The 14,370-nt window shown below is 44.1% G+C and overlaps 1 protein-coding gene across 3 annotated transcripts in view; it reads left to right on the top strand.

Annotated features, from left to right (window-relative positions):
• Positions 1-14,370, top strand: part of CORO1C (coronin 1C) — a 76,293-nt gene that overhangs the window by 61,381 nt on the left and 542 nt on the right. For all 3 annotated transcript variants that reach the window (XM_025889339.2, XM_025889338.2, XM_025889340.2), the window contains exons 4-11: positions 753-882; positions 3,782-3,963; positions 5,147-5,266; positions 6,233-6,337; positions 8,227-8,372; positions 10,796-10,853; positions 10,951-11,196; positions 12,388-14,370. The exon at positions 12,388-14,370 is cut by the window's right edge and continues 542 nt beyond it. In XM_025889339.2, coding sequence (XP_025745124.1) covers positions 753-882; positions 3,782-3,963; positions 5,147-5,266; positions 6,233-6,337; positions 8,227-8,372; positions 10,796-10,853; positions 10,951-11,196; positions 12,388-12,507 — 1,107 coding nt within the window. In that variant the 3' untranslated portion in view covers positions 12,508-14,370. The remainder of the gene's footprint in view (positions 1-752; positions 883-3,781; positions 3,964-5,146; positions 5,267-6,232; positions 6,338-8,226; positions 8,373-10,795; positions 10,854-10,950; positions 11,197-12,387) is intronic.

Raw genomic sequence — 14,370 nt, forward strand, 5'->3', positions numbered from 1 at the left:
AATATTGAGCATGTTTCATGTGCCTTTTAAAACTATGTATCTTTCTTGAAGAAGTGTTCTATTTAAATTCCTTGCCCACTTTTAAAATTGGGTTATTTTCCTTTTATTACTGATTTGTTAAGAGTTCTTTATATATTCTTTTTCACCATCTTGATTGTGTTCTTTGAAAGGCAAAGTTTTTAATTTTTGATGAGGCCCGATTTATCTTTTTTTCTTGGTAAGATTTTTCTATGCTAGATGTTACAGAACTATTATGTATATTTTTATTTTCCAAATGTAAAATGGAAACATGATGTTTTAAATATGGCACCATCCCCCCGGAGCCCTGGTGGGTGGAGTTTGCTCTCCCCTCCAGAACCCTGGATTCAGTTGGGGGCTGTCACCCCAGTGCTGCATCTCACGGGTGTTTCAGGTGTTTCCTATTCTTCTTTGAATTTTTTTTTTTTTTTAATTTTTAGCGTGCTTCTAACTGGAGATTTTGAACTTAACAGGGAATTTTAAAATAAAATCTCAACTATTAAGTAAAAGTGGAAAGGCAACATTTTATAGGCCTGACGGATGTTCTGATCTTTAATAGCCTACTCCATTTTTAAAGAACCTGCTTAGAGTCGTTGTACAATATTCTGCCTTTCATCCAAAAGCCAGTGTGTGTTCTGTTTATACAGAGCAAGTCAGCAAACTGGATGGCCACAGGAAATGTGACGATGAAAGGTCACCCCTCATATGGTCCCTCTTGCTTCCTTTCCCAACAGGTATGGCAGATTCCAGAAAATGGACTTACTCTCTCCCTTACCGAACCAGTGGTGATTTTAGAAGGCCACTCAAAGAGAGTCGGCATCGTGGCCTGGCATCCGACTACCCGCAATGTACTTCTTAGCGCAGGTAGGAGCTCAGCACTGGGGGAGGGCACAGTAGCCAGTGTGTTTCCATGTGTGCAGTGCGCATCTGAAGCAGCTCACCGGGAACTGACGGTGAGGGGCCGGGATACGGTGGCTCCCCAGCCCCTATGCCCACAGGCACAGGGCTATGTGTGAAGTCCACTTTGGCAGTCTGACTCAAGACTTGTTGCCTAGAGAAAGGAACAGATACGTTCTTACCTAGAATCCCAGCAGACTCATGGCTCCTGCTGGGGCCCTTCCTGGAGCACAGTTTCAGTTATTCCTGAGATAGCAGGAGGATCCCTGGTAGGAGCCCTGGGTTCCCCCTCTGAATGTTGTTGCCAGCTTTGGGGTGATCCTGTTAGGCAAATCTCCTCCTTCCTTGAAAAAGATACTTGGATTTTTCTCCTTATGTAAGGAGTACATGCATGTTATAGAAAATATATATAAACAAAAGGGGAAAATAAAATCATTTGTAATCTTACCACCCACTCAGAAGGAATATCATTATTGATGTTTCTTTCCAGAAGAACTTTTGTGCACATACGTAAATGATTTTACCCACAAAGATAGGTTCAGAAACATTACATGTGACCTGCTGTCTGTGCTTAGTGGTGCACTGTGGTCCTGTCCATGTGCCATTGAATGTTATTCCTGTGATTTTTTTTTTTTTAAGATTTTATTTATTTGAGAGAGAGTGAGAGAGCACGAGAGCAGGGTGAGGGGCAGAGGAAGAAACAGACTCCCCACTGAGCAGGGAGTCTGATGCGGGGCTCGACCCCAGAACCCCGGCATCATGACCTGAGCTGAAGGCAGATGCTTAACCTACTGAGCCACCCAGGTGCCCCATTCCTGTGATATTTTTAATACCGCCATTAATAGTCCATTGTCTGGATACCTTCATTTATTTAATCAAGCCCCTATTTTGGGACATTGAGGTTTCCTGGGGTTTTTTTTTACACTGTTGAACAGCACTGCAGTGAACCCTCAAACCAAGATTTAGTGTTCTTCTTGGCTTGCCACTTGAGTGGTTTCTAAGTGTTATCCTACAGAAATCTTGTCCTGTCTACAGTTTGAGATTTTATCTTTTATAGAAGCAATACAAAGGTCACAAGGGAGCCTCATGGGGTGGTGGAAGTGTTCTATATCTTGATTGTGATGATGGCTACATGAATATATACATTTGTCAAAATTTAGCAGATGTATACTTAAAATAGGTGCATTGGATTGTATGTAAATTATATCGTAATAAAATTGATTTATAAAAAAAGGAATACTAAACTTAGTAGTAAGATTTTAAAGATCTTTCCCCTCACCAGTAAAAAGGAAGGGGGCAGTTGAGTTTTTAACTAAGAATAGAGGGTGTTTATGATGTAATAAGGTAAATTAAAAAACTTAACACCAAGTACCTGTTGAAACCAAGGACTACTTTTCAAAAAAGATGCTATATAAAATTCTCTCTTTTAGTTAAAATCACAAGTGACTAAACTTGGGAACCCTTCTGATGTTCTACTCAGTCTGATAAGGAGAGAACAGTTCCAGAGGTGGAATTCCATCATGGAAATTTTCCTGCTGCCCCTTGTCATCGAGGTCCGACATAGGGCATCATCAGCTGACTGATCCCCATTCTGCCTTCTGCAAAGAAGGAGAATGGTTGATGGCAGTGTCGTGCATATTTTCAGACTACGTGGTCCATCCATGGTGGCTGAAGTTACGTGTTTGCCTGTGGTGCACAAGGCAGAGGGAGGGTCAGGTCTCACCCCAGGGTTCAGGTGCAGCTTTACTGTTGTGCAGGCCTTTTTCCCAATCTCCTGTTTCTAGCCCTTAGACAACTTAGGTGTCTGGATATCAGTGGCTAAGTTTTTTTGAAGTGCTTGCAAAATTGGCTTATTGGCAAGACTTTATCTTCAGGTTATCCATCCCTTATTTTGCTTCATCCTTGAACTAATGTCCTGGAAGCAACAAATGGCACCTGCTTTTTAAAGTAGTCTTGGGTGGGGCGCCTGGGGGGCTCAGTCAGTTGAGCGTCTGCCTCTGGCTCAGGTCATGATCTCAGGGTCCTGGGATCGGGTTCCTCATCAGTCTCCACACTCAGCAGGGGGCCTTCTTGAGATTCTCTCTCCCCCTCTGCCCTTCCCCGCCCCCTCTCTAAAATAAATAAATCTTTAAAAAAATAAAATAAAGGGGCCTTGGGCCTAATGCTTGAAGGAAGGTGGAGTCAATGAGCAGAGGGATGCGGCTTCATCAGCATTGTGGCCTCTTCTGGGATCAGCTTCTGAATCCACATCCTACTTGATTACAGTTTGGGCTTCTCAGATCAGCCCAGTCTTGACCTATTTTTCTCCCCTTTTAAAGGTAAAGATCTGCTCTGAGCACACATGCGTTTCCCTTCCGCTTACTTGATTTACCATGCTTTAATGTAAGACCATGTTTTACAGCATTATTGATTTGAAGAACCTGCTGTCCCACATTTTTGTTGAGTGTTCTAAACAGTTATTTAAACTTCATTTTTAGTTCTGCTGGAGAAGAAGTAAACTGTATTCATTCTGATGTTGGTTTTACTAGAAAAGGGAAGATTAAGATCACATGGGGTCTGCCAGTCCCAGTTAACTCTCAAAAAACATAGGATTTTATTTTCTTAGAGCTCTTTTTGGTCATTGCTTTTCATTTGTTTCATATGAACCCAAACTTAGCAAGCCATATTTTCCCTTTAACACATTTCTTTTATACAGATGTCTTTTTCCTTTGTCACTTGAGTTTTTAACTCCCAGCAAGTAAATAGAGCCACTTATAATCAGCGTCTTTCTTTCTGTGCGTATGTCTCCTCCCTGTATTTGTAGCTTTCAGGCGTTGCTGTACAGGTGTTTCTAATCTCTGAGGGGCGTGGCTTTGCTTGCTTTCAGGCTGTGATAATGCCATCATCATCTGGAATGTGGGGACGGGAGAAGCCCTTATAAACTTGGATGATATGCATTCAGACATGATTTACAATGTAAGCTGGAACCGGAATGGCAGTCTGATCTGTACAGCTTCCAAAGACAAGAAAGTGAGAGTAATCGATCCTAGGAAACAAGAGATTGTTGCTGTAAGTATGCTTAGGACAAAACGCCCCATCTTTGTAGCACTTCAGTGAGTGTGAACTTTGCTTGTTAAGGCAGGCTGTAGAGCTCGCCCCTGGTCAGTGGAGCCTCGTTGTGTGCAGACGCCAGAGGCTGGACCGTGAATCTGCAGAGCCTCGTACAGGCTTCTGCCTCCCAGCCACACTCTTCAGAGTTGTGCATTCCAGCATTTACACGAGTCTTATCTCTCACTTGGGGACCATTTATCACAAAGAAATGAAGTTTTCATCAGTTCACTAGAGTCCTTGAGAATTTGCAAGTCTAGATCAGCTAACCTAAACTGTTAACTGCATTCCTGGCTTAGTGCTGAGGATTGATCCCTGCCCCTTCCTGCAGCCATCATCAGAGTACCTCACAGAGATGCCACAGGTTGTCTCTTCAGTTCCATGTCTTAGTTTCTGCCACTCAAAGGCCTCACCAGGTCACCCATTGTGACAGAAGATGGGCATTTGGGACTTGAGCTGGGGTTGAAACGGCAGGTGCTGGATCCCAGAGTGTCTTGCATCAGCCCCGCTCTCTGGTCCTGCATTTGCCTCTCTCTGGGATGTGCTGGTTTTTCGGCAGGTCTGCTTCTTAAGAGTTGGGTGGCGATCGTGACTAGTGCCTATTGAGCACTGGGGACTTGTCCGGGCCTGTGGCCTGTGCCTACGCAGAGGGCTTTCTCCACTAGAACCTTCAGGGCTCACAACTAGTGCACTCTCAATGAACAAATGAGATTAAGGAAGGGGTTAACTGAACTAGACTTCCTCCTGTCCAATGAATTTGGTAGAAACCGTAGAGTATATCCAACTTCAGGTTATCCTCTTGAGAAACAGACATCTGGCAGAGTCCTTTCATGTTTTTTATTTTTGCAGATCATGGACTTGGATTGGCAGCAGGGCATGGTGAAAGGATTGAGGCTTTTGAGTCAACTCCTGGCATTCTTGCTTGCTAAATAGCTGAGGGACCTTGGCCAAATTACACAGTCTCTTTGTTTTCTCATTTTGGGAGGAGACACACACACACACACAGACACACACACACGCACGTCTGGTAATCTGAATGGATGGGGGGCATGGGTTGGATTCAGGTATGAGCCCCCACTCTCCCACCCCACCCCACCTTTATTGTAGTTTGAATATAATATGCCTATGATTCTTGGTCCCCCAGGAAAAGGAGAAAGCACATGAAGGAGCAAGACCTATGAGAGCCATCTTTCTGGCTGATGGGAATGTCTTTACCACTGGTTTCAGCCGCATGAGTGAGCGGCAGCTGGCTCTCTGGAATCCGGTACGCCCCTTCCCAGCCTTTCCACTGGCTTACACTTGAGCTTTCTCTTTTCTGAGCAGGTCTTTGGGTGGGTAAATGTATTAAAGGATTCTTAGTGTAGTTTTCTGAACTCTTGCTGGTCTTAAATTGGATGTGACGTTCTTACCCTCACTGGAGACTTATTGCTTAAATGTATTACAAAAATGCATTCTTGATACTCTCAAGTAGTCTGTGTTGACTACGTTTTTTAAAAAGAATGCACAAAGAAGCTAGTGTTTAGGACTTGGGAAACAAGTTCTGAACTTTATTTTATAAAGAATATGATCAAATGTTTAAATCAAAATAGTCATGCTTAGGAAGATGTTGAGAATAGCATAAGTGAAAAAAATAACAAAACTGAATATATGGTATGATCTCAACCTGTGTGTGTGTGTTTGTGTGTATGTTGGAAGGAAGGAAGTAGACAAAAGCGGTCATTGTTTTTGCCACCCACTGGACTGTGGGATTATGGGATATGGGATGATTTTTATAGTCTTTCTGTAACTTTAAAGAATGTATATTTACAATAAGAAACATTTCTTTTTAAAAAGGAAATAGGGCGCCTGCCTGGCTCAGTCAGTAGAGTGTGTGACTCTTGATCTCAGGGTCATGAGTTCAAACCCTGCATTGAGCGTGGAGCCTACTTTAAATAAATAAATTAAAAAAAAATAATCACAAAGGGGAAGGGCTGTCTGTCTCATCTTTGTCTGTTATGGAATCACAGTGATGTATACATTGATGAGGTTGTCAAATTGACAGTTTTCATTGGTTCAGAAAATTGGTATTTACGTGTATGAATTGGTATTTACATGTATGAATATTATATGTGCATTGTTCAACCTTTCATTACTCTAGGAAATTGCTCACATAATTAGGGATAAAAGAATGATTCACCTTGTAAAAATGTGTGTGTATACAAATATATATATATTTGTATTTTTTTCCCAGAAAAATATGCAGGAACCAATCGCTCTTCATGAAATGGACACCAGCAATGGGGTGTTGCTGCCCTTCTATGACCCCGACACCAGTATCATTTACTTATGTGGAAAGGTAAACAGTCATTTTAATGTTCCATATTAAATTTAATCTTTTAAGAGGAAAAGTATCCTTCAGAGATTTAGTAGATGGGCAATGCATTACATCATTTTAATATTTTGATTTATTGTGTGTATGTCTTAAGCTAAAATAAGGACCAATGATTTTGGTGTGTTTTCGGTCTTGAGACTGGACCTTTGAACTTGTCATTTGTATGGTAATAACATTCTGTGTTCAGGACTTCTGACTGCAGCAGGGATGGGGATCTGGTGCTGGGGCAAATGCTGACAGGGACATCTTGGCTCAGGCACTCTAATGAGAAAAAGAGGACACACTGATGTTCCTTTCACCTCTGGTGCCATGTGATCTGGGATTTTAGATTGCTCTGTAATGGTATGACGAATGAGTAACGAGGTAGCCACATCTAATGCTGAAATCCACCGGGTAGCCCTATATTGGCATGTAGGTACTTACCACCACATGCCATGAGCTTTGTGGATAGGAGCTTTTGAAGGGCTCAGAGATTCTCTAGGGTGTTTTTCTTGTTCCTGGAGTTCCAGCATGAGGGCCCTGGGCTTGAAAGTACGTGGTCTGCCTAGTTTCAGGAGGTGACAGTTGTTACAGGAAGACCCCACACTAAAATCAGAAAGCCTACCTTCCTGCCTTATGATCTCCCTAATTACAGGGTTACTAGCTTGAGGAGGAGGAGGAGGATTTCGTTTTAGTGGACAGTAACCTTAATGTTCCATATTCTTTTGTAGGTTCTGTTTTCCTTAGATTTTTTGTAGTTGAAATAAATGAATTAATGCAACTGGAGCTGTTGATATATTTCCCCCAAACCTGTTAGGTAGCCCCTTGCTAGGTAAAGCCAGAGATGTTTCACTTCTCATAGTTGTCATAGATCAGTTGCTTAGAAACTGGGATCTTGTCTGTTTCCTTGAAAGTCATTTTACTTCAGATGTTCACAACTGCCATAGAGTACATCAAAACAAATAACAGGAGCGGTTACCCAGATACTATTAACCCGAGGTGGAAAGTTATTTTGAGTATTCAGGAAACATTCTGTGTTTAGCTTTTTTACCATTGCTTTAGATATTTACACCATTGAAACAAGTGGAAACCATGCAAAATGAGAGACTTGTAAACAGGGCATAATACTGCCTGGTTATTTATATCTTACACACACACATTGCTTCTAGCAGGCAGCCTTGCCTTTGTTGTTCAGGTTGGTATGACTGTGTGATAGTTACACTTGGAGAGACTAGCGTATGCTTCAGATCTCCAAAAACATCTGACCTTTCTAAGCAAAATTATCATAGAATTTGACACACTGCTACGAGATAAGATAGCACTACCTTCTAAAGTTAAAGGATACTCATGTTTTAGTAAGTATCTTAGTTATGAATTAAGAATTACTATGAGTTAAGAATAACTTATTTCTTAATTATAAAAATCTTTTTATTATTATTTGATTGTCCAATGTTAGTGCCCTCAGGTCTGAACAACACCATTCCGTTGCCAGTGAGAATCAGTCATTGCCTTCTCTGCAGTCCTACTAGACTTTTGTTTGTTTTTTGAAGTTGAATTGCAATTGCAGTTGCTTGGCCAGAGGTGTTAACATTTTTGCCCTGATTCCGACTTGGTGTCTAGGCTCAGTGGAGTAAAATTTGAGCCTTCAGTAGGAGGCAGAGGAGACCGTTTAAAGGACAGGCTATCATCTGGTAAGTGAGGGCTTGCTTTGCCAGGAAGAGAAACCATCATACCCTCTTCCTCTGAAGAGAGAGCAAAGGTTGGCCACTGAGGCGGAGTCCCAGTTAATGCTGGGCTTAGAGGGGAGAGAGACCCCACTTCAGCCAGATGGTTCAGGTAACATCCAACGCAAACTTGTCTCTGATTTCTTGTAGGGTGACAGCAGTATCCGCTATTTTGAGATCACAGATGAATCCCCGTACGTCCACTACCTCAACACATTCAGCAGCAAGGAGCCTCAGAGAGGGATGGGCTATATGCCCAAGAGGGGACTTGATGTTAACAAATGTGAGATTGCCAGGTAAAGAATTAGTCTGGTAAAGTCTTCACATTGTTTGTGCCATGCACACTACACAAGAACAGTCATCTACCAGTCATGCCATGGAGCCAGTCTCTGTGCCCTTTGTTGTCATGTAGAATTGGTGTCTCCTTTCCTGCCCACACTTAGGAACATGGAGTTTTATTTATTCTTTTAAAAAAGATTTTATTTATTCATTTGAGAGAGAGAGACGAGAAAGCACAAGCAGTGGGGAGCGGCAGAGGGAAAAGGAGAAGCAGACTCCCAGCTGAGCTGGGAGCTCAGTGTGGGGCTTGATCCCAGGACCTGGAGATCATGAGCTGAGCCAAAGGCAGACTACTCAGGTGCCCCAGAACATGGAGTTTTAGAGCAGTGAAGAACCTTTCAAAATCATTTAATTGAACTGTGTCCCTCCCTATTCTTCACAGTACATAACCTGCAGTGCACTGGGTTAGCCGAGGCGTATTGCACACTTAAATAGCAAAGCCTTCATCTCTTGTCTTCAGGCTGAGACTGTGGCCAGTGTTCCCTGGGAGGCAAGCAGGGAGGGCCTGCCCTTGGGATGGAAAGAAGAGATGCTTTTTCTGCCCTGTGGGGGGACAAATAGGTTCCAAATTGGATTGTAGACCTCATGGATCCTAAGTTAGAGAAGCCAAAGACCAATAGCTGGGTGTTGGGTTAGCTTGATTTAGGAGGTTCAGCTATGTTATATAATTCCTGCCTCTCTATACTACTGTGGATTTTTATATTGCATAATGCTAGTGGTCTTCCTAAAGGGTAGGCTTTTTTCTCCTGGTTAACAAACGATAGTTCATGAGACTCAAGAATGACTGACCATTTCTTTTTTTTTTTTTTTTAAACGGTTTGGTCGTGTATTTGTTTTGTTTTGTTTTGTTTTAAAGATTTTATTTATTTACTTGACAGAGACAGAGCGAGAGAGGGAACACAAGCAGGGGAAGTGGGAGAGGGAGAAGCAGGCTTCCCACTGAGCAGGGAGCCCGATGCAGGGGCTCAGTCCCAGAACCCTGGGATCATGACCTGAGCCGAAGGCAGATGCTTAACGACTGAGCCACCTAGGCGCCCCAGTAACTGACTATTTTAAAGAACAGAATGACTAGCACTATCAGACCTAGTCATACCGCACATTTGTATAGCACTACATTTCTTTCTTCTTTTTTTTTTTAATTTTTAAAAATTTATTTTGTTTATTTTAGAGAGCGCACGTGCAGGGGGAGGGGCAGAGAGAGAGAGGGAAAGACAGAGCTCTCAAGCCGACTCCCTGCTGAGCGCAGAGCCCGATGTGGAGCTTGATCTCAGAATCCTGAGATCATGATCTGAGCCAAAATCGGGAGTCAGGCACTTGACAACTGAGCCACCCAGGCGCCCCACAGCACTACATTTCTATGGACATCTGCCTAACTATGCTGTTTTGGTCACACAAGTAATGAATACATCTTTAAAAATAAAAATAATTTTTTGGAAGCGCCTTTTTACATTAATTATTGTAAGTTTCTTTTTAAAATACATTCAATTCTCTATAACTGGAGCAGTGAAGGAAAGCTGTCACAGATAATTCAAAATTATGTTGTAAACCAATCTCATCAAAATGTGGTTCAAAATAGACTGAATCCAAACTTAAGATTGCCTCCAGTATTTGGGAAAGCCTTTATTTTACTGTCATCTAAAAGTTTAAGAGACTATAAGCATAATCCTTCAGGATACCTCCTACGTATGAAGTGTTTCTTGAGCATTCATTAGACACTGGGCACTGTGCTAAACAGGCTGCCACACACAGTCCTTGAGCTGGCTGTCAGTCCCAGTACAGTCTGTTTTACTGCCAAGCTGACTGCAGAGGTTCCCACTCTTTCCACGTTTTGGATAATTTCAAATTTTTCTTGAGTGTTAGACATGATGTGGTTTGCTTGGATGCCAAAATTTTAATCTTAAGATTGTTTTCTTTCCTTTTTAAAAATACTATTTATGCTGACAAACGTTCAACTACCTCTAGTTGGCAGAAGACCTGGCATCCAAGTCATAGGAGCTATCTAATATTAGGTGTTATTCTCTCTTGTCTGCTGACTTGGTCACTTTTCCAGAAGTGAATCATCATCGGTGGTGGTGTTTCCACCATGGCTGGTCAGCCCCCAGATGACTGGAGTTGGACCATCCCCAGAAGCATAAACTCCTGCTCCTGGTTCTTGTTTCCAGTCCACCATTTCCTAGCACAGTTACTCTTGGCTTCTCTTTTCTCACCTGGAAAATGGGAACACAAATTGTACCTGCTCCCCAGGGTAGATCAGCTAAGGTTATAGGCAAAGCATTTTGTGTCCATACAGCAATGTAAACGACTAGTTGTCAGTCATGAAGCCTGTTACCTGGCCTCCTGTTTCACTTAATACAACTTTACCTTTATTTCCCCCTTGAAGATTCTTCAAACTTCATGAGAGAAAGTGTGAGCCTATTATCATGACTGTTCCCAGGAAGGTAAGTGCCCAGTTTCCTAGCCAATCCATGTTTAAAAAGATTTTTTTAAATTCCAGGTCTGTCTTCTTTAAGGATTTTCTCAAAATGTCTCTTGTAGTCTGACCTTTTCCAGGATGACCTGTATCCTGACACAGCAGGGCCTGAAGCGGCGCTGGAGGCAGAGGAGTGGTTTGAGGGGAGGAATGCAGAGCCAGTCCTCATCTCCTTAAAGCATGGATACATTCCCGGCAAAAACAGGGATCTCAAGGTGGTCAAGAAGAACATTCTGGATAGCAAGCCCACTGCAAATAAGAAGTGTGACCTGATCAGTGTCCCCAAGAAAACCCCAGACATGGCCAGCGTGGTAAGGCCTGCAGGAGGTGGAGGGTGTGCTTGGCTGGCTCAGGGCTTTGATTTATCTTTTTCTTTTAAGATTTTTTTTTTTTTTTTTAATGAGAGAGAGAGAACACGGGCAGGGGCAGAGGAAGAAGCAGACTCCCCACTGAGCTGGGAGCCCGATGTGGGGCCTGGGATCATGACCTGAGCCAAAGGCAGACGCTTAACCGACTGAGTCACTGGGCACCCCTGCTTCGGTGTCTTAGCTGTTTCTCCCCAGTGTTTACATTCATGTCTGATTGGTGTAGAAATGAAACACAAGAGTGTGGGGCCACAGGTGCTGGAAAGACAGGGTCCCAGGAAGGGAAACGAGTGATAAGAGTGTTCAGGTGTTGCTGAGTGTTCCAGAGACAAGCATCTGGTGGTGAGTGAGACTTAGCAGCAAAGATGATCTTGGGCCTCTTGGCAAGAACTGTCTCAGTGGAGTGGTGGGAAGCAAAGCCTGATGTTGGACACCCGCATGGCCCCCGGGGGTGCTGCTGCTGAAAGAGCAGGGTCTAACTAGGGAGGACAGGGCATGGGGAGTTGGCGGGAGTGGAGCAGGATCCCGGGAGCCAGAGGACCGGCAGTGAGCTGTCAGTGAGGAGGTGAGTGGAATGAAGAGCCAAGGTACCTGCAGGAACTGGTGCTTTGGCCGTGATTGAGGAAGCCACGTGAGGCGCCGTGGCCTGCAGGATTTCCAAAGGAATTGCCTCCACCTAGGAGAGACTAAGGCCTCTTCGGAAGTTAGCAAGCTGGGCAGGAGGGGTTAGCTCCTAAGAAGGACCGTCCCTGGGAGATGGTAGGAGCTCTGTAGCTTCTGGAAGTTCACCCCTAACCCAGGTCACATAGAAGCTACTCCTGATGGCATTGCATGGGATGGCTGGGCTGTGAGGCAGGCCTGAAAGAATCCGTCCTGTCCCACAGTTTGACTGTGTCCTGAGTCTTAGTCCAGGTGAGCACACAGGCACGAGGAGTGGGAGTAGTGCCGCGGGACCCTGGTTCTGCTGTGGGCGGCAGGTGGACTGACCAGCAGGCAGTACTTTGCTCGGAAGGCCCAATTTGGTGGCTGTGGCTTGCCACTTCCAAAGTAGAAAATTAGATTGTACTGTGCTAAGCTTCGTTTACTGCGTTTTAGTAACCTCTTCCCTCTCCACTCCCCCCTTCCTGGTTTCCTTAGCAAAACGAAGCCAAGTTGGATGAGATTTTAAAAGAGATCAAATCTATAAAAGACACAATCTGCAATCAAGATGAGCGCATTTCCAAGTTAGAACAGCAGATGGCGAAGATCGCAGCCTGAAGGTCCACCCCCCCCACCCCCAAAATGGGAGCAGGAACTTGTGCTTGGTAGCTGGTTGTTGGCGTGGTCCCAGGGAGGGCAAAAGGGAGGCACTGCCATTCGGAGACATTCTGTGTCACATTTGTCAACCAGCGATAGGCCACATTCCAGTAAGAACTCAATTCGTCTCTCAAATTTGCAGAAACAAAATGTGATTTAAAATAGCTGAGCTTTTTATCAGAAAGCTTTTTTGATGTTTTAAGTGTTATGTGACTTGTTGAACTTTTAAAAGACAAAAGTGCTACTTTTAAAACCCCAGATATTCTGAATTTTAGAAAACCAATTCTGATTCAGTGTCGTGCCCAAGTACCTTTTTTTTATGAACAGGGACCAATGCCACATTGCTTTTTATATTTCTTTTTTTTAATGTTGCCAAAACCAAAAGTAGCTTTTTCCCCCCTTGTATTTTGCTACTTTGCAGTATTTGTGTGTGGTTTTTTTTTTTCCTTAATTTGAAAGGGACAGCACTGTGTATGTTTATAAACTAAATGAAGATAAGATATTATTTTGTATACACGTTCATCTGAGAACAATCAGAGCAGTAGCCACATGGTGCTGGCTCGTTTGCAGCACAAACCTGGTCACCCTCATGACTGTACAGAAGGAAGACTTGAAAAATCACGTGGGTTCGCTTCACCACCCTCTCCTTTCATGGAGTCTTCTGATCAAAAAAGCTCCTATTGTATTGTTTCCTTTCTTTCCTTTCTCTTTTCTAGAAACTGGGTGGTTGTACCAGAATGGAATTTCACTTCTTGGTTATCCTGTGCTTCAGATGATTATAATCCAACCTAAACTAGCATGTGTTTCTGCAGTTTTGTTATACACATAGAATCTATTGCATTGATCACTTTAAACATCATGTTTCAGGTTTCGGTCAATACTTGACAAGGGTTCCCAGGACAAGAAGCCACAGAAGCCACTGTGGAGTGCTCCTTCTTGCCCATTTCAGCAGCTTGGCTAGCTCTTTACAGTAGGGGACGAAGACCTAGGGAACCTGGAGGGGAGTGCGTGCCCCCACGTGATCCTCCGCTCTCGCGCACATCCCATGCCATTCCTGTGCTTTGCTGGAGGCAGAGGTGGCTATCCCTGCGCCACTGGAGCCCCTGTCTTTCCTGCAGTCTCATGGATGCAGCCTCCTCTCTCAGGGTTCCCCCAGCCAGTCTTTCTGTCCTCCCTGCCTTTCAGCCCTCCCCACATTCAGCTAAGAGGAGGCCAGAGGGTGCTATTGAATATTGAGGGTGAGGAGAATGGTCTAGCATGATGCAAGACCAGGAGCGCAGGCCTCTGCTGTAGCTTTAATGCGTACTAACTCGTCCCTTTGCGCTCGCCACACAAACCAGCCTGCTGTGCCCCTCCAGCTCACACAGAGGCTCCCCAGACGCAGGGGCCAGCAACTGAGCTCTGAATACCTGTTCCATTGCTAGGTTAGCTTGAACTTCTCTCCCATTTCCATGGTCTCATTTTGCATGCTTGAGGAGCAAGATTTAAGGAATCTGGGAAGGGCAGAGTGTGTTTGAACATGAAACGTATAGTGCCAGTGCGCCCACCCAGGGGCTCGCGAGCCTGTTCCTGCCCGTGTGGGACAGGACTGGCGGGGAGCATCTGCAACAGGGAGCCCGGATGGAGGTGGAGAGTGGCAGCAGTGGGTTGGAATGCGCAGCTGAGCTGGGGCTAATGTCTGTGTAGGAAAGGTACCATGTTTTTACCCAGTATTGGGATTACTGTCTCCACAACTTCCAGGCATCTGAATGTTTGGTGTGGTGTGGTGTGGGGTGTGGTGTGTGTGTGTGTGTGTGTGTGTGTGTGTGTGTGTGTGTGTGTGTG

This window comes from Callorhinus ursinus, unplaced genomic scaffold (assembly GCF_003265705.2).
Source record: "Callorhinus ursinus isolate GAN/ISIS: 27379988/994484 unplaced genomic scaffold, GSC_fseal_2.0 scaffold41, whole genome shotgun sequence".
NCBI lineage: Eukaryota > Metazoa > Chordata > Mammalia > Carnivora > Otariidae > Callorhinus > Callorhinus ursinus.